The following is a 24,264-nucleotide window of genomic DNA, read 5'->3' as shown; positions in this document are numbered from 1 at the left end:
CAGTGCAGCTTTTCACCCATAAAGCAACAGTGCTAAAGAAAAAATACTGGTCTTATTCTGCTGCAGGGCACAGCCTCAGTTGCCCCAAGCAGAGGCTAGAGGTAGTTTTTTTTTAAAGGTAGTTTTCTGCTGCCTTCCATACAGAGTACGAGCTCCTGCCATGGGAGCTCCTTCTACCACTGATGTGGGCTTCATCTTTAAATGTGCCACTCCCCAGGGGACGTGTTGGAGTATGCTGGATGCCATCACTCTGTGAGCCTTCCAAACTCAGACTGAGTCAGGACAATTACAGAACTCTGCATAAATTGGAAGAGAACAGAGAGGCAATTGTACGTTCCAAAATTTGGCCTGAGCGCCCATGTGAATAGCCTTAGAGACACAAATCTTAAATAATCTGAAAAAAGATAGAATTATTATTTTGAGGTATAAGAGGAAGAAGATTAAGTCCAGGCCTGCAAATAACATTATATTAATCTCAAAGACAATTAATTATGAATTGTAGCTGTAATTTTAGAGTCACAGCAGGAAGCTGAATTACACAAACGATGAATTCTAATGGAGCCAGTAGGCATTTTGCATTCCATCTACACATATTTTTGTACTAAATTATACCCCAGTCATAGTGAAACCATCTGAATGTGCACATCTATAAATCAGTTGGGTCAGACTGAAATCATAAAACATCAGAATAATTTTCAGTCTTACTTTTGGAGCAGTGCTAATACTTATTACTTTCCTTTGTAGGTAAATTTGCAGTAAATTTTCCCATTGTTTCTATACTAATTTAACTATAAAATAAGTAAAACATTGGAAATGAAACATACCTGGTGGGGCCACCATTCTCTGCCATTTTTGAAACAAACAAGTCTTCAAGCAGTCTCGAGGACTTAGATTGTAAGTTTTATGTCTTGACATCAGTTCTTGCATTGGCTCCAGTATTACGCACAACTGGAAGAAAAAGTCAGAATAGAATTGATTCATCTAAGCAAAGGCTCTGTTCATCAGTATTTACATAGCTGGAGAGTATTTTCTTGGGTTTTTCTTACCCTTGCCAACAGAATATGCCTTGTACAGCTCAGTTTAATCTGCACTGGGACTGCAGGATCAAAATTCTGAACTGAGAAACATTCTACTCACTATTTGCTTTCTTAAATATTAAAAAAAAAAAAATAAAGAGAGAAGAACACAGAAAAACTTCAGTTCTGTTCTTATGGACTACAGAGATTTCCATAAGAGCTGAAAGTTTTCATGCTTGATTGCCAAAGCTGCCAAGATGGATTAATTAACAAAATGCCTGTGTCAGGTTATCACTCCCATATAGCAAAAAGTACACTCAGTGATCTTCTGACCTGCTCCACTCTACAGTGAAGACTTATTATAAATGAGGGTTGTAAACATGATATTTTATCCTGCGTGCACAATAATTCCAGTAATTTTATTTCATTCTTGTTCTGAGGACTAAACATTGTATGAATGACATGTCCAAGAAAAAACAGAAGCTTGTCTTGTCTGTCAGTTTGAATGCCCTATTATTGAAGCTGGGTATTTCAGCAAACATGGAATTTCAAGAAAACCTCTTCCTTAAAGAGTCTTACATATTTTCTATCTGCTCACTGAGCAATTAAAATCACTTTTCACCACTTTTTGCTCCTATTAGCACTGCAGCTCTAGCATAAGAGCACAGCGAGCCCTTTTCTGTTCCCTCCTGTTTATCACCACACAATCATTTCCAGTCAGTTAAACCTTGTGCAAAGCCACAAAAGACTAGAGGATTGCACACAGTTAATGGAAGGCTTACTCTCACTTACAGGATCCTTGGTTTTTGGTTATCCTACAGAAGAACTAAAAACTTAGGTTTACACTCCAGTTCCACCTGAAATTTGCAGGGCTGGCACATAGATGGAAAAGGCTCCTTGCTTGCCAGCTGAGCACTGATAAGGCAATAGCTGACACAGAATAAACCTGGAGCCTGCACACCATTTTTAGTCACTTTTCAAAGCAGAATTGCATTTAGAAGCAGGGGAAATTTTGGCTTTTTTAACCAATGGATTTAAGGCAAGTTGGTCGAATTATTAGAAGTTAAAATGGCAACTACAGAAAGGCATAACTTAAGATGAGTCTGGGTTTGAATTATTTACTTAGTTTTAGCAAGACCTGCTGAAGGAGAACCTGGGTTTATTGAAGCAGGCAATGTTTTCCATCCATGCTTTTACAAATCTGTAAGATGCATGGTAAATTCCTTTCTCTGGGCTGCAGAACAGATCAATGTTTACTCCATTCTCCCCATGTGTGCCCCACTCTCCATATAAATAGGGATGCAAAATATGCAGGGAAAATAGCTAGAAGGGACCTTTCATGAGGACTAAGAGATTAATTCAGCATTTAAATATTATTGTGTATTGGCACTGCCTTTTGATGAGCCTTTCATTAGCAGCAGTTAAACCAGATAACATAAAGCAGCATGGAGAATGAAGAACTTCAGTATGAGGAATTATTTTTTTCCAACTGCAGGAACTGAATCTGCAGTTGCCTTATTGACTTTTTTTTTTCATTGACTTTTTAACATATATTTTTGTAGATAGGTGTCTGCAAGGTAATCTAATAGTCAGAGAACCACCATCACACTGCACTTTGGGCTCAGATTTTCCTCTGGTTCAATATTCTATCAAAAATTAAGAGAATCAGGTCCTACAATACTTGCAGGATCCAGTTTATGCTGTGAAAGAGGTGTTGTATTTTGAGTTCTTGCTCAATTTATTCCAAAACCTGCAAGCATTTGCTCAGGTTTTTTGTGTGTGTCTGAGAGAGAGATTCCTGATCATAACTGACACCACTGCTTGGTTCTCAAAAATCTGGGGTTTCTGTAGGGTTGCCTAAATTGTCTCATCATAAGCAGATAGTAACTAGCATGAAAAAAAGATAGATGGGATAATTCTTAACAAACTTGTTTGCCCAAACAGATAACTACACTCACACTCATACTAAAAGTATGTAAATAGACATGTAGGGTCTTCCAAGATTTCCTTAGGGACACTTTATTCATGACATATTTACTCCTCCATAAATATCTACTATTGGCAACAAAGAGAAGAATTCTTTTTTATCATCTGGCAAAGGTGTTTCCTATTCTACATTAACACCCAGAATTACACAGTCCTTGGTGCCTGTGAATATCTTGACTGCTAATCCCTTCTACAATCTCTTTCATCTCACACTCGAGATTAGAACTGGGTATGGACCCAAAATTCAGAATTGCCCAATGGATCTCACACACAGGGACTCAAAATAGCAAGTCCCAGGTTCCTCTGCATTAGGGGCTCAACTGCTGGATATCTGGGGGCTGTATGGATTGGTAGGAATTCCTCTTCTGGTTCTGGAAGTGGGGATTTCTCAACCAGTTTCTCCCTCTAAAGTTTGCAAATTGTCAGGTCAGCTTTAGGAACCAGGAGAGCTTTGCACTCTGCAGTGAAAAGTCCACTGGATTACTGATGACTGATATTAAATCTCACAATCTTTTTCAGTGACTTTTGAGACCTATTTGAAATCTACAATGACTCAAAACCAAATTTCCAGAAGAGGCAAAGATTGTGGTCCAGTTATCCAACGTCTGAGGAACCTGGCAACCCTCAGCTTGGTTTCTGCGAAGAGCTGGATTGAAAATGTGGGAACCAGACACACTTAAGAGCTAAGCTGGCCCAAACCACCTCTGTCTTTACCTGCTAGTGAGCAAGATAACTGGAAGGTTGGTTTGACTGCATCATTTTACAAAATGACTTCATAAAACAAAGGTAACAAAATGTTTTACATACTCTTACATTCACTGGCATGTAGAAGCCTGAGGCTTAGACTCCCTATTCCCCCCAAATCACCCAATCTCTGTGAGATGCCTTTCCAAAACATCTATTTTAATATTTTTTCAAGCACTGGATAATAATAAAATGGACAAGTCTTTAGTAGTGGTAGTGTTACTAGTAGTATTTGGAACACCAACAAAAATTACCTCTTCTACAAACATTTTCTGACAAGCTCAGAATCAGTCACCCCATAAAATACCCTGAAGACTTCAAGACTTTAGTGCAGTGACAATGTATGATCACGGAAATAATTTCTACATTTCTAGGGAACCAGAACCTTTAATGGCAAAGCTTGACAAGACACAGTTAGACGTTTTCAAGCTCCATGGTTAGGCAACACAAAAAGTGGGACTTATTTGCCCACACATAGGTGTCCAGTGCCACCTGAAATGCCCCAGGTTATCCTGGATCTGATCCAGATGATCTCTCCTGCTGTCTCAGAAGGATGCTGATGTTGTTGATGCTGATGTTTCAGGCAACAGAAGATGTCTTAAGTGTGTGGGCAACCAAACAAAGCTCAAAATTAAAAGAAAAACTATGCTTCTTCACTTTTAAGACATAGTTGGAAGACAGCATAGCATAATATAGCCTATACTTTCTCTGCAGCACTAAAACCTCCTGAAGGCCCTCCACATGATCCTTATTAGAATTAGTTTCCAGTCAGATTTTCTTATCTAAACTCAGAACAGTGTCTGAGCATTACTGCAGAACCACTGCTGTTGCTCTGTAACACAGATGTGAGATGGATCCATTGCTGGAGATGAACACAGAACTTTACAGGGACAGAAGTCATGGAAATGAAAAATGTCTGTTTGTGTGTACACAGCACATACGTGGACATTTTGGTTCTGTAGGGAATGCCAGGGATTTTGCTGGAGTTTCATATGGATCCTATGGACAATTCATCAATTACAGGATCGAATTGAGAAAATGGTAATTTTATACCTTGAGATACCTTGAGGCTCAGGGAACTGAAAGTAGGGAACATAATAAAGCAATTTTGTATTTTCATGGTGGTTTTTTGTTGGGTTTTTTTGTTTGTTTTTTTTTGTCTTTGTTTTTGGTTAGTAAAACATCTGGAAGAATTTGATTTATTTTATTAGATTAGTTTTATTTTATTTATTTTATTGGAGGGGAAGACTAGCATTTATAGGCTTCAGAAAACAGTTTGTTTTAAGAAGGGAAATATATGAGGAGACACTGGAGGCACTGCAGACAGGAGGATGTGGATCCATACATAATTCCCTGTAATACTCCAGTTACCAGCAGAGCCAAAATCACACCTCATACCAAAAACTGTTTTCATAGGCAAGGGGTCACATCCAGTTCTGAGATCACTCCAGTCACACCAAGAATGGTTTTAGCTCTGATTTTCATTCTAACACCAAGTTCCTATTCTATTTAGACAATAGAGATCCATTCTGACAGCAGGGAAGGGTAACAGAATGATGCAAAAACTCTCTTTCCCCTTACTTCTCATACCATCAGCTTACTGATTTCATTAGCAATGAATGCTGATTTCTTCTGTAAATATTTTTACAATTCCAGGGCTGGTTTGCTGTGGGTGAAGCTGCTGCTGGTTCTGAGCTGCAGGTGGCAGAGCAAACCCAGCTAACAGCCTCTCCCTGCTCCCAGCCTGGGAGCACAAAAGGATTGCAGCCTTGCAAGATTCCAATGGCTTCTGCATTTTGTAGGGAATTCCATGGAACTCCAGGCTTGCAAGACTGAGGAGGCAAGACTGCCACGACCACCTACCTGTTTATTGAAAGCACAAAATGCACCTGGTCTGTGCTGCAGCCAACAAGACCCAATCTCTACCCAAATAATCCAGTTTTGAGAACTTCATCTTCCCATGGCTATCACTTTGGAGAATCAAAAAGTTTCACTTGCCACAATTAAAAGAAGTGATCTAAAATTTGCATGTAGATGACACTTAAAATATATAAGTACGTATATAAGAATAATGTTACATTAGTTTGGGTTGGTTTTTCTTGAACAAAATCAGCAAAGAGACTGACAGCAACCAGAGAGCACCCTGAAGTTTCACTGAAGTTTAGTTTTGACACTTTGATGCTTGCAGCTTCTGCTGGCTGAACACCCATATAACCAGCTTGAAAACTATGGAAACTGGTGCATGGTACAAGCTCACAGAGATTTACAACCCTCCCTAAAAGTGACAAAAACCATTTGACTGCTCTGTTAGGCACTGTCTAATGTTCAGGTAGGACTTTGACAGTGAAGGTATACCAGGAATACACAGCACAGCTATGAAGGAGTCCAGTGTTCCCTTTTAAACCTCACTTGTTTTATCCTCCACAAAGACTCTGGGTTACTAACAATAAATCTGAGCACAGTGACACTTCATTTCTAGGATGAAACTCAGTGTCCCCTCTGCATGTCCTAAGTGTGCTCCAGAATGGTTCCAAGTTAACACTTCCAGGGGAATTCTGCCCCCAGTGAAACTCCTGGGAAACGACTTCAGGCGTGTGGGATTTTGGAAAAGAATTGAAATGTCCCTGCATGCTGATCTGTGGACATCCACAGAGAGGTATTTCCAGATACTACTTTACTGATACATCTGTGATGAAGGCAGTGACACATTCTGGATGTTTTTCAGCCCCTGTGAAAAAGGACTGAAACCTGACTTCAGGAGGGATGTTAAAGCCCTGTACAGGTACCCTGCACCCTCAGCACCCATGCACTGCAGCACCCATGCTTTGCTGCAGCCCCCAGTCCAGTTCATCCTTTGGTGTCAGAAACAGGGAAGGTTTATAGCAGAGTTTAAGTTTCCCTCTTGTGCTTGTTTTTCAAAATTAATGTAAGAATCATTCCTCTGCAGAACAGAGGGAGGAATGAACATTTCCTAGGAACATATTGCTGCTTTTTTCACTGGCTGGCTTGCAATTCACTGCTGAAAATAGCTTGTGTTTTTCAAGAATCACACAGAACATTTTAATCTTAAAAACTGTCTTTGTTTTCCATTAAAAATGTGGAGATATAAATCAGAAATATTTAGTTTGTTGTTTGTTGTTTTTTTTCTTTTTTTTTTTTTTTTTTTTTTTTTTAATGAACCAAAAAGAAATGAGGGGGGGGGGGTTTTACAGATTTGTTTTTCTGGAGGGGATTGCTTTTGTTTTGTTCTAAGCTCTTGCCCAGTATGTCAAGTCAAATACGAGCCTCTTCCATCAATGCATTTCAGTGGATCAACTATATCCATGCTCCCTCCTCTCATGATAAACTCTAAGCCAAAATAAGTTGGTTTGAGATTCACATCACTCAAGGTACTGGTCTGCTCCCTGCTTTCACTTTTTTGAAGAGCCACTGCGTGCTCCTGCTGTGATGTTCATTGTACATCCCATGTAATGACAAACATGGAATAAATAAATTACCCACTTTGAAATTTCACAGTACTTAGTGCAGCAAGCAGCAGAACCAGTAACCACTTGGATTTAAATTATAAAAGTAGTCTTTTTAACCTAACTGTTCAAAATCCAGCCTTCTCAGGCTCATTTATTTTAGTGAAAACTTAGATGAACGTTCGGGACAGAATGAAAAGGCAGCTCTTAACACCAATAACTTAAGTAGTTCAATACCATGGAGTAATCCCTGACTTGTTTACTGTGCCTACTGTTCTCTCTGAATTTCCAATTCCTTCTGTACCAAAGATTTTTAAATTGGCAGTGTATAAGTAGATTGAAGTCCTTGGTTTTGCTACATAGGTAGTAAACAATAAAAGCTTTTGGATTCCAAAAGGAGGTGGGAAGCTGCTTGGAAATGTGCTATAGGCATATTTACTGTATTTACTCCTAAATTAAATACATTTCCTTTAAACAGATTGGAATAAAAAGGTTTGAAAACTGTCTCTTAGATGCATTTCTTTAGGCTTTGACTTAAAACCTGATTGAGATGAACATAATCACACCTCTCAAAGAAATTGTTTTAGACTAGTTCAGGGCTCAGCAAGACAGCACTGAATCAGCTTGAACTTGGCTCATATTTTAAGCATGTCTCCAGTATCATATGGAGTGGATATTTTGTGTTAGCTTTAAAAAATGCAGAAACTCATTCTGCAGCATAATACTATAGCAAGAGCAGATTTTGGGACTAATTCCATAACCTGAGATTTACTGGATCTGGGGTATACTGAGTAGCCATCACTCCACACTGGCGAAAGTTCCATGCTCTGTTGGTACTCACCATACCAAGTCAAAAAATATTTATACTTCAAACCACCCAAGAAGCCAGGAATTAGGATTTCCATCTTTTCACTTGCAATATGAATGATCATTAGCATCTACAGCTTATTATTTATTATTTATACAATACCAGAGATATACATGGGTATTTTACAAACTACTGAGCTCCTCATTCTGAAGAGACTCCCATCTTAACTAGATGAGAGGGAAAATCCTAAGCCAAGAGTAATTTGGCAACAATAAGGTATGCACATGAAAACAACAATTTCATGTTGCTATCTACAAGGCCCTTGAGGACAACTGATATATATTTAAATGGTCCTCCTGGGTTGTCACTTGAAAATATGGCTGCTTTGCTATGCAGATTGCTCGCCACACATTAAGCAAAATGTCACTCATTTCATTGATAATTTGGTTATTTAGGCAACAATATCAAATCAATTCTGCCACAAGGCTTCTGGAATTTCACTGTTTCTTCCCTGTGTGCTGCCAAGCCTGCAAGATGCAGCGGGATGATACCCAACCACTGAATCTCTGTGCTAGATTTGCTAGTAAATACTCAGCACTCTGTAGTGTTTATTCATCCTATGCTCTGCCCTGAATGCCAGTCTAGGACTCTCCAGCTTCTCACTAACACCCAGAGGTAGCAAATGATTTCTCAGTAATGCAGTATTCAGCTTCTCAATTGCTCCCAAGCTACGCAGCTCATCATGTTTTTACACTGCTCTGTATCTGCAGCCATTTCAATTCCAAGCAACAGTGAGAATGGAAAGCAGCAGCATTCATTTCTGGTAAGGCTAAGCTTCAGAAAAAATGGTACTTTTTTCAGGCAAATACTAAGAGTAGATTGGAAATGGAAGCAGTTCTTAGCACAGCTATCACTAGCACTGCAGCTTATTCTCATTAGTGTGATGGACTCTGGTTTAATTTCTTCCTCTCCCTCCTCCCTTCTTCCTTTTTTCTTTTTAACATATCAGCCAGATAACAGCTCCCACCAGTGCCCTCCCCTCCACGTGCTCTGGAGCCATGCAGGGGGCTGTGGAAACTTCACTGGTTCTTGTGGCCATAAATCCTGCCCTTTTGGGTGGTGACATCAGTGAGAGCATCAAAACCTTGTGTTTGGCTGGCAAGGAACACACAACCTCCTTTACAATTCAAAAAAGCTTCTCTCTCCCTCCCTCCCTGCATCTGACCTAGGACTTCAAGTTTTCAATCCCTGCAATATTCCCATACCAGCAAAAAGGCTCTGGGTGCAACACTGTGTAGCCAGAAAACATCCCTGTAAATGTCCTTGTTCTGCAGAACTGCTGCTAAAATGCTTTGAAGACAGCTGAGCACACTCTCCCCCGAGGAGAACCTCATCTGAGGGCCAGCTTAACATTCATATTGCACCAAACTAAGATTTTCTTATGCTGGATGTGAGCATTCTTAGTGAAATCTTTAGTTCCCATTCAGGGAGTGGTGTGAAGCAGCTTGGAGACCCCATGTAATGACTGCTGAGCTGGACAGATGTGCTCTCCTTTCCCTATCTGCAGGGAAGCACTCATGCTGGAGTTGCATTTGTGGAGATGAGTTTGACATCTGCCTTATTTAGTTATCATTTTGGCACCACGCTCATCATTACAGCATGTGCTGGAATGAATTCTGTTTCACAATACTCTTAAGCATTAAAAAAAAAATGTTTGAGACCTCCCAGTCCTTTGATAAACCTCTCCCCTCGGATTATTCAGAAAAAGTAGCTCTTTTTACATTCCTTCTGATTTTGCCTAATCTTTCTATTGAGATCTGTAGTTTAGAAAGAGCTCTATTGTTTGTATTTTTGTTTCTCTCTTTGAAGTCTTAATACTGTTTTTAACAGATTTTTTTTTTTTTTTTGGACTGTTTGCAAGAACACTGCAACTTTAAATTGTTCACTCTTCCTCTCGTTACCCAGCCATTAAAAGAATGTCCTTTATATAGATGCTCTTTTTCCTATTCACCCTCCATACAATGGGAAGATGTTTTGAAAAACCCTTCCTTCAACAGCCTCATACAAGTCTTACAAATTTTTAATATTGTTTGCACCAGCTGGGCTCCTGCCTCTTCCTGCTTCCTGCCCCAAAGTGAACAGGGAAGGTTATCTGGCTCCTGCTCCCCTGATGACAAACCAGGCAAACTGAGGGCAGTTGGTTTCAACAACATGAATTGATATTCCCAGAATCCCAATGGCAGCTGCAAACCACATCCCACTGCTGTTTGTATTTTTAGCTAATGAAAACAAAAGGACCTGCAGGAGAAGTCTCATCTTCCTCCTGATGGGCTTAGTTCTGAAGGCTGGGAAAACCCAGAATCTCAATAATTCACCATCTAACTCTTCCTTATGGACCCCCTGGTGCAATCTGGCCTCAGCCAGTGATTTTTTGGTGTTTTCTGCAATGAGGCTGACCTGGTGGAGCCTTCTGCTTCAGCACAGGTCCCAACTGCAGGAAGGGATCAATACATCAAATCACAAGCCTGTATCATAACAGAGTCTTGTACAGCCCATCATATTATTTGAATTTTCTCTCATAATGATCTCTACATTCAGTGATCAATAAACAAGATTTGTGTCTTACACATCTCAGATCAGAATTAAGGTCTTGAATGATTTTAAGAGTGACCATAAAATTTACCTTTGTAATTGAATTTAATATTAGTGTTAAACTATATTGCAAAGTACACCGTGTTGACTGCATGATGTGCTCCTTTATACTGCACTTTGTATTGTGCTGAGCATCAGTTTTGGAGAGCTTGTCAGGAAAAAGTTAAATTTTAATGTAAATCAGAGCTGATACACTGATTTCAGCCTATACTGGATTTGGATGGAATTCCACCATTATGTGGGGGCTAAGGATGGTTTGTAGCAATTAAGAGAAGCAGCTAAGCTGTTTGGACCAAATATTTTTCACTTGAGCCTTGTCCTGTGAGATAATCTCCCCTTTTTACATCCAATTATATGTAATTTGACACAGAAACCCAATAGCTATTGTTTTACCTCACTCTGTTTTGCTGGCCTGCTGCAAAGCACATGATATTTGAAAGCTTTCTTAATTTCATTTTCTGTAGATAGCTCAAAAATCATAACTTACAATTTAGTCCCATTTCATTATTCTTGCCTCTGCTCCTAACACAACCAGCAATTTTATTTTTTACAGAGGGCCAAGTGAAGAACCAACAAGGGTGACTTCAGAAATTGTTCTGACTTCAGAAGAACTTTGCTCTTCTCTTATTCCTTGCCAAGTGCAGCGATATAATGACCACAATTCCTTAAAAAATCCACCACCATAGTCATTCCAAGCAGTATCTTTAGGAAACAGCATCGGAAAGGTCTATTTCCCTGTTTGCCATCTCCCATCCCTATCATGTGTGATGTTGCTGCATGACATTTCCTTCCTCTCCATTTCTCCAAAGGCAAACGAGCTCCTGTTCAGCAGTTCTGAGTCAAACCCTAACACCTGATATTTCTGATATGCAAACTGTTGGCTTTTCCTATCTGTGCAACAATGAGACCTTATCAGTTTTGCCACTTTCCATTCTGACTATGAAATGCATCCACTATCACTCCTCACCTGTGTCCCTGGCAGCTCCCTTAGGTTCAGATAGGATCTGCTGTGTTGTTTGTCTTGTTCAAACTACTGCTGGTCCAGAACAAATCACAGCATTATAAAAAGGATCAGGAGAGTAGGGGCTGCATTTGGAGGCTGACAATTTGCAGTCTGCAGCTGTGTTACAACTTGGAATTAAGTTGAGGAATGCTTTCAGGGTGCTCTGCAGACAGCAAATCCTGCCTGAAAGATACTGAAAGCAGAACAATAGGAGAGGCTGTGCCTGCCCAAAATACAAGCCTAAAAATTTAGTGGAGTGGTTGAAGTTTTAGGGTATCATTTTTTTGAGGCTACTTCAAAAACCGTGCCACAGATGAAGGTGCTCTTTATATTGAGAAACAAACCAGCACCTTCAGCTTTGGTTTTTACAAATTCACTTTTGTACATTGCACTATTTTCAGCTTTCTCTTGACAAGAAATCAGCTTTCCTTCATACAGGAGCTACACATGAAGATTCATACATGCTGAGGCAATACCACAACTCTGATTCATCCTCCAGACTAACATGTACATAGCAACTCTAATCTTATTTACAACCATGCAAAAAGAAAGCTTTTTCCAGAGTATAAGCAGCCAGCTCTTCTGTGCCACGAATCTCAGCTCCCATCCATATAAAATCCTCTTGTTTCTATACTGCAGCTCAAGCACAAATGCAGTGTTTTTCACATAACCAGTTCTATTTTTAGCCTGAATTGTAGGAAGTCTGCAGCATTAATAAATGGAAGAGAAGTACAGAACTACACGGCATGGTAATGTGCCAGTGCAAAAGCTGCCTTGGCCTTTAGCCAGTGAGCTGTGGTTAGATGTTAGAGTGATGAAAGTAAAAACACTACTTATAAATGGAATGATTAATAAGCTGACAAACTTCCACGCATTAATTTCAGACTTTTTGAGTGCCAGCCTTACTAATGCCTAAATATTTTCTGTTTTATTACCGATATCTCTCAGTTTGAAGCCCAGATAAATAGATACCAATGTGTATTTTTGTATATGCAATTGTGGTTTGCTTAATTTTGTGTACAAGTAAAAAGGAACAATGGCAGAGGATGATGATGCTTCATAAGGCAGAGCTTGACATAGAAAAAAGGGAATAAAGAAGGAGCTTTTCTTTATAAACTAATAAAGCAACTCCTCTAAACACTAAACCCATTGTTTCATCATTTTCTCTCCTATTGATTCTGCAATTCCCTTGTTTGGTACCAAAAATTATGAAAGCAAAAATCCTCCAGAGCTGTTACACAGAGGACAAAAGTTCACAGTTCTTACAGGGACACAGAGTCTTCTGTAATCTCTCCACTTCTCACCCAATACACAAAACTTGTGTTAGGCTGTGGACAGATGGATGTTTATATAAAAGACCTTGTGCCTCAATAAAATTCCATTTTGGGGTTATATAAAAACAGCAATTACTGGAAAATGGAACTTTTTAATTAAACGTATTCGAAGAAAGTAGGGATTAATGACTCTAAAGTAGAAAGTATTTAATGCTTGCAGTCATAGATCATCCTCCAGTGAAGCTGCATTATCAGTATCTGGCAACAATGCTTTTAAGTATTGATAGTGAGTGTCTTAATAATGCTTAAACTGATTTCATAACAATATAATTAGTATCACAACTGATGAATACTATACCTATTATTAAAATAACGTTTTAATAAACTCAATTCACAGCAACATCCTCAAAATAAATAAGGATACACTTTGGATTAGGTTAGTTGCCCCTTGGCTCAGTGAATTGTGGATAAGATACATCCTGAATCTTTTTAATAATGCTGATGGAGTAGGGTACACTTCCTGATAATTGCCCCAGAAAAGTAATAACTGCCCATCTGATTTTCAGACTTTACAGTAAAGAAGGAAATGATTACTTTGCACATCAATTAAATACAGGCAATAGAATAGATGCAAAATTATTTAGTGGTTCTGAAATCGAGCCTGCAAAGATCAGAGCCTGGCTCGTGCTCATCTTAAAAATCAAGCTCTAGCTCTGTACCTTGCATGGATCAAATACTATTTGATGAGTATAAAAACCCACACACAAAAGGCAAAAGGGAAAAAAAAAAAAAAAAAAAAGACACCAACATTAGGTTTTGTTTTTCTGTTACGAATTCTATTCAGGTACAGCCAAATCAATACTTTTCCTCTGACTGTACACAGTGTACCTGAGTTGTTCTCTCAGGATCTATACACAAAACAGAGATGGGATTTAGGTGGGTGGATCTGAGAGCCAGGTGGGGGTACAAACACCCCAGCATGCCTGGCTCCTGCTGCCCAGGACAACTGCATCTGGCAGCACTGGGGGCACTGGGTGACAACGGTGTTGTCTCCCTGCAGAAGAGTTCAGTGGTCTGGGGATGCTGTGGACATAATCCCTGGGGAAATACAGTTAATGTCCCCAAAAAAAGGGAAAAAAGGAAAAAAAGAGAAAGAAGGGAAAGAAGGGAAAGAAGGGAAAAAGGGAAAAAAGGGAAAAAAGGGAAAGAATGGAAAGAAGGGAAAGAAGGGAAAGAAGGGAAAGAAGGGAAAGAAGGGAAAGAAGGGAAAAAGAGAAAACAGGGAAAGGAGGGAAAGGAGGGAAAGGAGGGAAAGGAGGGAAAGGAGGGAAAGGAGGGAAAGGAGGGAAAGGAGGGAAAGGAGGGAAAGGAGGGAAAGGAGGGAAAGGAGGGAAAGGAGGGAAAGAAGGGGAAAAAGGGAAAGAAGGGAAAGAAGGGAAAGAAGGGAAAAAAGGGAAGGAAGGGGGGGGAAAAAAAAGGGAAAAGTGCCATGACAGGGCCAGTTCAGCCTCTTCCAACCCCTCTGTATTGCAGCACAGACACCAAAATGGAGAAATACCAAACCAGCCCACCAATGGTTATCCACTTAGAGGAATCAGATTGCCCACTCTGCCTGGTATTTTAATAAACTAGATACTGGATCATTCAACTGCCTGGTAACACATCATGCTATACCTCAACTTGACCTCCCCTACACTAATCTTCTGTGACGTGCAGTGACTAAGATCCATGCTCCCTGTTTCTCCATGTGCGTAAATAAGTGAGCTAAAAACAAAACAGGAAAAACCCCAATCTTCTTAACCCTTTCCCTGCTTCTGTTTCTCCTTCCCCAGTCTTTTACAACCTTGTCTTGCAGTACTTGCCCAGGTAGCCAAGAAGGCCAATGGCATCCTGGGCTGGCTCAGGAACAGCGTGGCCAGCAGGTCCAGGGAAGGGATTCTGTCCCTGTGCTCAGCCCTGGGGAGGCCACAGCTTGAGTCCTGTGTCCAGTTCTGGGCCCCTCAGCTCAGGAAGGAGATTGAGGTGCTGGAGCAGGTCCAAAGGAGGCAACTGGGCTGGTGAAGGGACTCGAGCACAGATCCTATGAGGAGAGGCTGAGGGAGCTGGGGGTGTTCAGCCTGGAGAAGAGGAGGCTCAGAGGAGACCTCATCATCTCTACAACTCCCTGAAAGGAGGTTGGAGACAGGGGGGGTTGGGCTCTTTTCCCAGGCAACTCTCAGCAAGACAAGAGGGCACGGGCTGAAGTTGTGCCAGGGGAGGTTTAGGTTGGACATTAGAAAGAATTTCTTTAGGGAGAGGGTGATCAGACATTGGAATGGGCTGCCCAGGGAAGGGGTGGATTCTCCATCCCTGGAGATACTTAAAAAGAGCCTGGATGTGGCACTCAGTGCCATGGGCTGGGAACTGCAGCGGGAGTGGATCAAGGGTTGGACTTGATGATCTCTGAGGTCCCTTCCAACCCAGCCAATTCTATGATTCTATGATACTTCCTGAGATGCACCAGCATCATCAGATGGTACCTGGTGTGGCTGCTGTCTGGTCTCGGTGTGTATCTTGATGTTTCTGCACTGAATTTCTTGCTTAGTTTTAGAGTTGAAATGGAAAAAGGAGAGAGCAATAACACACAATTGTTTCACAAAAAGCAACCTTTCAATGGTTGTCAAATTACTTAATTCACAGACTACTTAGATGAATAACTGAGCTGCCAGCTGAACAGGAGAAGTATTTTCTGGCAAGTCTTTCAAATGCATCAGTTTTGTTTTTTTTTTAAATTCTCAATAACAGCAATATTGAAAAAGTTCTTCTGTGAATGTATCAGGGCTACCAACAGCACTGCAGCACTGCTCTCAGTGCTCCTATCTGTGGGACTAAGGTTGTGCTTGAGCAGCACAGCAGCCCTGGCCTTAAAGCTCCTGAGTACCAGCGATGCAGTGAGCTGTGCTTGGAGAAATTAATTTGACCAGTTCCATTTTTATTTTTTTTTTTCTTCCCCAGCAGTTTGTGACAGGTTGCTTTGGTATGGACATGCTTCATGCTCTACAAGGACTCATCTGCCAGTTGCATTCCAGCATCAGATCAGGTATTGCCAACAGAAAGTCAGGCTGAATTCCACAAGGGATGCTCTCTTAGTGTAACAGAGATGTAATTTTGCTTCCATCTAATCCAGGCTAAGTTTATATGGTTTGGTACTCTACTGCACAAGGATCCAGCAGGAATAGGTATAGAACCACAGACTGACGGGTACATTTATGCTCACAGATGAAAGAGGTGAAGCCCTTTCTCCAGTCTTTAGGATGTGTGACAGAAGTGCTTGTGTGCACACAGCTGAACTCTGCCCTCTGTCAGAGGCCCCAGCTGCCCATCCTACTGGGAAACCCTCCCTCCACCAGGATTCTCTGAGAATGGCACCAAGATGCAGTCTGGGAGAGAGGAAGGTGGCAGGAAAAAAAACTGCCTGAGAAAACATGCCAACATCTCACCTGGGTGGATATTTATTTGCCAGCTCTCAACTCAGTGCCATAGCTCTGCTTTGCAAGAAGAGATGCAGCCAGCAAGACTTGTGCCAGAAACTTTGCATACATAATCATAGAATCACAGAATCATTCTGGTTGGATAAGAACTTCAAGATCTAGTCCAACCATTAACCCAACTCTACCAAGCATTAAGCTAACTCTACAAAGTTGTGCTTAAACCATGTTCCCAGGCTAACACCTACAAATCTTTTAAACAACTTTAGGGATGCTGATTCAACCACCTCCCTGAGCAGCCTATTCCAGTGTTTCATTACCCTTTCAGCAGATAAATTTCTTCTAATATCAACTCTGAAACTCCCCTGGCACAACTTGAGACCATTTCCTCTTGTCCTGTAACGACAGCTACAGGGATGTCCATTTGTCTTCCCTGGTGAAAAGGAAATTGATTAATTGGACATATCTGTTTTTTTTCTGGACTGAGAGGCTGAAATCTGGGATCCCTTGCAGATAGGACTTGTCAGGACATTACTTATGCATATGGTCATGATGGCCACAGAACCTCACAAGCCATGGTGTCTGTCTCTGGAAATTCTGATCACAGCAACAACTGAGTTTTGGATTTTGATACGGTATTTATTAAAAAATATTTCAAATTTACAATATTACATCTTCTTAAGTGAGCAAAGCAATGGGAATTTTCCTCCTAGCACGTGGTTTGGGTAATTTTGCCTATGCTAGCACCTCAATTTTCTTCAGGCAGTTCAGAGCTTTTAGAGAGCAAGGACAGATTTTGAACTTTTCTGCTAGTGTGATCACAGTAATGCATCTTCTATCTTCAAAACAGCTTTTTAATGTGTTCCAGCCAGGACTGAAAATATCACACAAGTCACAGAACAATCGTCAAATTCTCATTATCACCACTAGTGTCAGGAGAAGTCAGTTTTATGGGAAAGGAGTTACTGAGACCTTAAGATTCCTGTGGTGTTGTGTTTTTTGGTTTTTTTTTTTTTCCACAAGAAAATAGCCTCTTGGTAGTGCATGCAGCATCTAGAAAGACCTTCCAATGGTTCCCTGAACTACTCTATGTCCCATCTATATAATAAGGAAACTAATAACTCCATAATTTGAAATGGGTACTGTGAGGATACTTTCTGCTCTTGCCAAACACAAGTTATGTCTCAGTGAAATGGAAACCACTGTGCTCAGTTCAGCAGTAATTCAGTAAAATGTAATGGCCTATGATATAAACAAAGTCTAACTGGATTCTTTACTGATGCCTTATGTACTTTAACTGCATCTAGCTATGAATAAAAAATGCTTTTATGAGTAATTTTGAGGAATTTTGATACTATAAGAACTGAAAATTAAATTATCTGAACAATTACTAGTTTCTACTGCATTTTTAAGTGACCCTTTTACTTTTTTGCAATCACATTTCAGAGTATTGTCCTATTCAACACCCAAAGAAAGGACACAGAAAATTATTTTCCTTTTTTTTTTTCCTTTTTTTTTTGTCCTGCAGGTAAACCAGAGCTTTTCAAGACTTTAAAGATGGAGCAGTATGTGCAGCTCTTGTGTGTCATCTCACCCAGGAAGACATTTATCACCAAGCTAAACTTCTGTGCAAATGCCTTTTGACTTCCACAGCCATTATCTTTTGCTGCACAGATTGTTAAGGGTAATTATTATCAATTATATAAGCAGCAATTCAATTATGTTTCTTACAGCATTTTATATTACAGGGGAAAAACTGTAACTTCCAATATTTAAGCAGTCTTGATGAGAAGACATAAATGCACATTTTCAGTGGGTGACATGGGTTGGTATATGCTAATATTCCACATCACACTTCAGAAAGACACCAGCACTTCCCAGACTACTGGAATACTGGGTTTTTTCCTATATTACTGTTCTATGTTTCATGATGAATAAATCCAATATAATCTTTTGACTAATACATGTATTTCACAACAGTACCTGAAGAACTGAGTTTCTCAGCTTTTGACTATATTTTGCAGGAAAGCAATAATGTTATTAATATAAAAATTAGGAGCAAAGGATTCAAATGCCTAATACCCACCCTGACCAACACAACAAATTTTTAGTAAACAACTGCATTGTCTAAACCACCTACAGCACAGTCTGGAGTTGTATCCTGGTGACTGTGTCCAAGACCAGACTTGGAATGGACTCACTCACAGCATGCAGGGATGTTTGAAAACCCCGTGCTCCTCATTCTCTGTGTAATTGCTTCCACACTTGTTCCCTACAGTTAAATAGCAATTCCTGCCTGAGTCTCAACTAGACTCTGGAGTAGATAATATTAAGCTCTACAACCTTCTCTACTCCTAGAAATGGGAAATGCAAAAAATCAGATCTCTGAGGTCTATGAAATGACATCAGTCTCCTTTCCCTCTCCTGCCTGCAGATTTGTAAGCACCCAGATTTTTGTTTTCATAGCTTTCTGAAACTATTTTCTTTTTCCAAATGTATTTCAACACACAGTCCCTTGTGCCTACTATCCTTTCCCCTTCTGATACCTGGTTCAGCAGATGGTGCAAATGAATGGGCATACACAGTATTTGCTTAATTCTATGCTCCTTTGAATTGCTGTTTTGGGACTAATGCAGCTACTTTATTATTGTGAATTGTCTGCATTATGTCCTTGCCTATGTTGTTTGATTTATCTTTTGCTCCCCGAGTGGGTTCATTCTGGGAATTGATGATGAAGAATCATAAGAGTTGGGAGAGCCTTTTAGTTAACTCCAACTGAAAGGTGGAAACTCTTGCAAAGAAATTTCCTGAAGTCTAAGAAATGGTACAAGCTATAAAGCACAGCCAGAGTCAGAGATTTCCAACCATTAAAAGTGTTCTGAGATTGAATGGGAAAAGTATGAGATCATTATGGCCTGAGTCAATTGATCAAGAAATGAGGATAAATTAGTCTGGAGACACCACTGACCAGCAAAGTTTGAGCTCATATTTTTAAGCTTTTAACTAATTTTTCACAGTGCAAAAGAATCCTAGCCTTGGTCTTCTGGGGAGCAATACAGTATGTGCACCACAAACTGAACATTATGGGTGTGGAGAACATGAAAAATTATGGCAATATTTTTATTTTCACTAGGTATGCCCCTGTTTCCCCAGCCCTTCAGCAATCTGTGGTGAAGTGGAGAAATGAGTTCAACTCTTCTCTTGAAGCAAGAAGACTGCAAGTATACACAGACTGCATTTGTCTCTAACTGTATAACCTGTGATTGAATGACCCATCAAATATTTAAAAAGCTGCTATGTAGGAAAAAAATTGTTTCGGAGATGTTAGTAGGAAAAAAACTGTTTCAGAGATGTTAGTACTAACTGACTGCCTTATTCCCTTCTCCCCCATTCCCAGAAATCAAGGCCAGAAGAAATAATTTGGAAGCTTTAGGAAGGAGCAGGATGCAAAGGACACTTCATTAAGGCTGTTCCTTAGGTGGCAATGCCAGCCTAAGCAGCACCCCAGTGCTGTGAGAGCCCAGATACCTGTGTGGCTGTCCAGCAAACCAGCTGGGGGAACAAATCTGGCCAAAAAATAACCAGGAGAATAGGCAGCATGTGGGCAGAAACGTGTGGCTGGAACTGGTGATGTGGGACAAATGCTGCTTAAGAAACTGGTGCAGAGAGTCAAGCCATGTGTGGGCTTCTGGAAGGAACTGGAGCAGGTTTTCTGCTTAGTGACAGACAAAGACATTTGAAGGTCTTCTGAGCCAGACCCTTGCTGTATTTTTTAAGGAAAACTGTCTTACTTTAGCTATAATTACTGCTGATTATTCCAGCTCCCCAGAAAGGGTCACTCTGGAGCAGGGAGTGATGGTGCTGTGGATGCTGTGGCTCTCAGGTCCAGGCTCAGAAAAGTGCCTGGGGATCACCTTTACTCCACTATGGTTGGGCTGCAGAGTTCAGATGACACAGCAGTTGGGGACCAAATGTTTTTGTCCAGAAGACAAAGCAAAGAGATGGCAACAGAGAAAACTACACTTTGTTCTGCATTGCATTTGAAGTACTTTTTCTCTGTGTTTGATTATTCTGATTTTCCCAGAAGACAAGTATGTTGAAGAGGAGGAAGTGGTTTTTAGAAGAACCACTTTCCTGATGGAATTTCAAAGAATGGTCATTTATCTGGTAGGTTGGTTTTAGCAATTTTACTACTTAATGTGATAAAAGCTGTCCTGTGATCCTGACAGAGCAGCAGCACTGGGAATTTACCTTCATCCAGGTAAATTGTGGTTTGGTATTGTACTACCATATAAAGTATTAGGGATATGAAAACAAACCATTTTCATTCATTTAAGATTCAGGAGACTGTGTACTCCCTGAGCCTTGATCCTTTACAACCTTCTATTCTGTCTCACTTAGAGTTCTGGACACCTCTGGGTTCATGCCATGATGGGAAGAGGCTATACCTGGGCACAGAGAAGATTGAAACTTTACTTTCCATGGCTTTACTTTCCGTGGGGATCATTTGTAACCCTCAGGTCTCTCCCATACTTACTTGTATAGCATCAGGAAGGCATATTCCAAGAGGCTGGCCAGAACAGGAGCATGGGCATAGCTGGGGATGCACAAACTCCTCTCCTGTATCTACTCTGAGGAGGATCAATCCCCTACACCTCTAGGGCTGACACCAGTGGAGTAACAGGTTTGTGTAACATCTGACTGAGAATAGCAAGACTGTGTCAAAAGGTAATTTTGGGGCAGGTTCCTGGAACTTTCCCTCATCCAGAAAAGTCAACTTGGGCTGTCAGCTCTTTGGGTGGTGGGGACAGCAGGCAGGGCTATTGCTTCACCTTGCCAGCACAGCAGGGTTTCTTTGCCAGGAAGACCACTGTGTGTTTCTTAGAAAATGTGTCCAAAATGTCCAAATCAAACATTCTGAGAAGAATCTAAATCACAAACACTCCCTGCCATTTTTTCTGGGGGAGACCAACATAAAAAACAAAATATAGAGAAACTCTGTCTGTTCCTATGTAAGACTGAGCCACCTAACAGCCCAGTAGTAAAAAGAAGCAATAGGTTTTTTTGCCTTCTTGTTAAATGCAAAAGAGCCCAAGGTTACCAATACACAAAATGAAGGCTCAAAATGCCAACTCCATGTGCAGGCTTGGAAAAAAAAAAAGTTAAAATTATATCAAATCAACAATAACTCATTCCCATGGTGTTCCACCTGCCCTCATTAGGTTATACAGAACAAATGTCAAAGAGATAACACTCAGGAAAAAGGTGTTCTTCTGATAAGGAAAATAGCTTTGTAGCAGTTCCTTTGGGGGGAAATAAATAGTCTTCCTTCCCTCCCTTTAAAAACAGACCAGCTGATGTATTACTAGATTTGTGCAAAGTTTCACACAACCAAGTCCTTAAACTGCTGTTATACTTCATTTGTGTCTTGGTAAAATAACGTCATAAGGTCCCAAGATTATTATCTCACAGTGATTTCCAGATAAGAGTCACAGCTTACATGTACAAATATCTTTTTCCTAATTGCCAGCACTGCAAACTCTTGCTTGGAGCTTGAAAGTCAAGCTGTGTTCCTTCTGTCTCATACATCACCACAGTAAAGCATTGCACTCCACACAGTTCTGCTGTAAAGTGCAACTCAGAAAGGAGAAACCTTTCTAATCCTTGCAAGCCACTTGACTTTGCAGCACTAACAGAGGGAATCAGTGAGTAAATTCTTAGTTCATTAAGCAAAGCTCACAAGGACCAGAAGTATTCAAGAAGGAAGTGAGATTTTTTTTTTTTTTTTTTTTTTCAGATTTTAGCCCCATTGTGTGAACCCAGATACACATTTCCTCGTATTATGGGTTCTCCACAGCATTTAGGAGCTGTCCTTCCATCCTGGAACATGATGTGCTATCTACCAGTTGGGCACTTGGATGCTTGGCCATTCCACACTTGCCTACAGTCTAGGCAGCTGCCCTCTTCCAGAGAGGCAAGTAAAGGAATTTCTGTCTCTACTAGAAGTGTATTTGTGAGAGATGAGTTAAAAAAAGAGACTGCCATTTCTCCTGCTAGCTGTAGAGCAAATTGTTATTATTGACTGTGATCCCAGTACAGAGGAAAACAACAGCAGCATTTTCCTGTGACAGAGAGAACAGGTACACACAAGCACACGTTTCTGTTAATATAGAAAAAAGGAATAAAGGGGTGGTAATGATATCAGGAAAAAAAAAAAAAAGAAAAAATAGGAGAACTGGTCTTTAAGATCACTCTTGGTCTCTGACTGTGGTTACACCACTAAATTATAGAATCATAAAAACATTTTGGTTGAAAAAGACCTTTGAGGTCAAGTCCAATCATTTATCTAACATTGTGAAGCCCACCACTAAACCATGTCCCTAAACACCACATCTACATCTCTTTTAACACCTCCAGGGATGGTGACTCAACCACTTCCCTAGCCAGCCTGTTCCAGTCCCTGACAATCCTTTCAGTGATGAATTTTTTCCTAATATGCAATCCAACCCCATCCTGGTGCACCTTGAGGACATTTCCTCTTGTTCCATCTCTTGTTACTTGGGGGAAGAGACCAACCCCCACCTCCCTACAACCTCCTTTCAGGTAGAGCCTGTCCAGATCCCTCTAGGGAGTTTTTCAAGCAGATCAATATTCCCACCCAGCTTGGTGTCATCTGCAAACTCACTGAGGGTGCCCTAGATCCCCTCATCCAGATCACTGGGGAAGCTTTAAACACACCTGGCCTCAATACTGTGTCCTGGGGAGCCCCACTTGTGACCACCCACCAACTGGGTTTAAGTCCATTGACCACAGCACTTTGGCCTTGCCCATCCAGCAAATTTTTTTGACCCAGCAAGGCCATGAGCAGCCAGCTAAACAGTAGCCAGTAAATAAAAACAGAGAATCCAGTAAATGAAACATCAGGAAAAAAGGATCCAAAAGTACCTACATTAAAGCTTTCAACTCCAAGAGTACAAGCCATAAAGGTCCTGCTGAGGCACCTGTGTGTCACCTCCCTTGGATGAGCTGAGCCTGCCACATCCCCAACCAATACAGAATTCACTAAATAGTGTGCTTGAGGCCCCTGAAGTCATAGCAAGCCTGCTAAAACTGAATGTGCCAGTGCTGTTCTCTGGAAGTGAAGCCAACTGGCAGGGGATGGCCACATTCCTAATGTTAAATCTTCTCATGCACCAAGAGAGATGACCACATACAAAGTGCCTTCTAGAACTGGGCTCTCTCACCTCAACTGCTGAACTGGGTCCAGAAATTATTTGAGAGTCAGCAAAGCAGGCCAGGAACAGCTCTAAAAGAGCACAGACATTGCATTCAGGTGCCTCAGAACATTGCTAGGTGCTGCTTAATACACAAGGATGGACATAACCTCAGGATCTGGTAGAGACAAACAAATGAGCTTTAAGTCTCATCTTAAACCATCTGGCAGATGGTTTTAAGTATACCAAGTTTAAGTACAAGATGGTTTAAGTTCACCAAGTACACCCAGTTTAAGTTGAGTAGAGAAAGCAGGAGTCACAGGCAGCTTCACTCCAACTTGCTGTTCAGTGGCTCTTCAATAAAAAAAAATGGAAGCTGAGAGCAAAGACAGAAGCACAGAACTTCTCATTCTTAGTCAGCCACATTCCCTATCAGCTGAGGTAACCTGGCTCCTGTTTTTTACTCTTTCTGGCCCAGGGAGCCATCATGGTTGCATCATGGCCCAGCTTGAACAGGCTGCTCACAGCACATCCAGTTTTTTCAGTCCCTTTGTGGACGTGAGGCTTTGAACTCCATCAAAGCAGGACGATCACCCAGGTGTCAAGATTTCTGGGCAAGGGTTCTGGAACACCAGA

The 24,264-nt window shown here is 40.7% G+C and overlaps 1 protein-coding gene across 13 annotated transcripts in view; it reads right to left on the bottom strand.

Moving 5' to 3' along the window:
• Window positions 1-24,264, bottom strand: part of LDB2 (LIM domain binding 2) — a 212,623-nt gene that overhangs the window by 10,634 nt on the left and 177,725 nt on the right. For all 13 annotated transcript variants that reach the window (XM_071743886.1, XM_071743888.1, XM_071743890.1 and 10 more), the window contains one exon: window positions 825-948. In XM_071743886.1, the coding sequence (XP_071599987.1) occupies window positions 825-948 (124 nt within the window). The remainder of the gene's footprint in view (window positions 1-824; window positions 949-24,264) is intronic.

Source organism: Heliangelus exortis, chromosome 4 (assembly GCF_036169615.1).
Source record: "Heliangelus exortis chromosome 4, bHelExo1.hap1, whole genome shotgun sequence".
Taxonomy (NCBI): Eukaryota; Metazoa; Chordata; class Aves; order Apodiformes; family Trochilidae; genus Heliangelus; species Heliangelus exortis.
The sequence above is the reverse complement of the archived record's forward strand: the minus strand, read 5'-3'. Positions and strand labels throughout refer to the sequence as shown.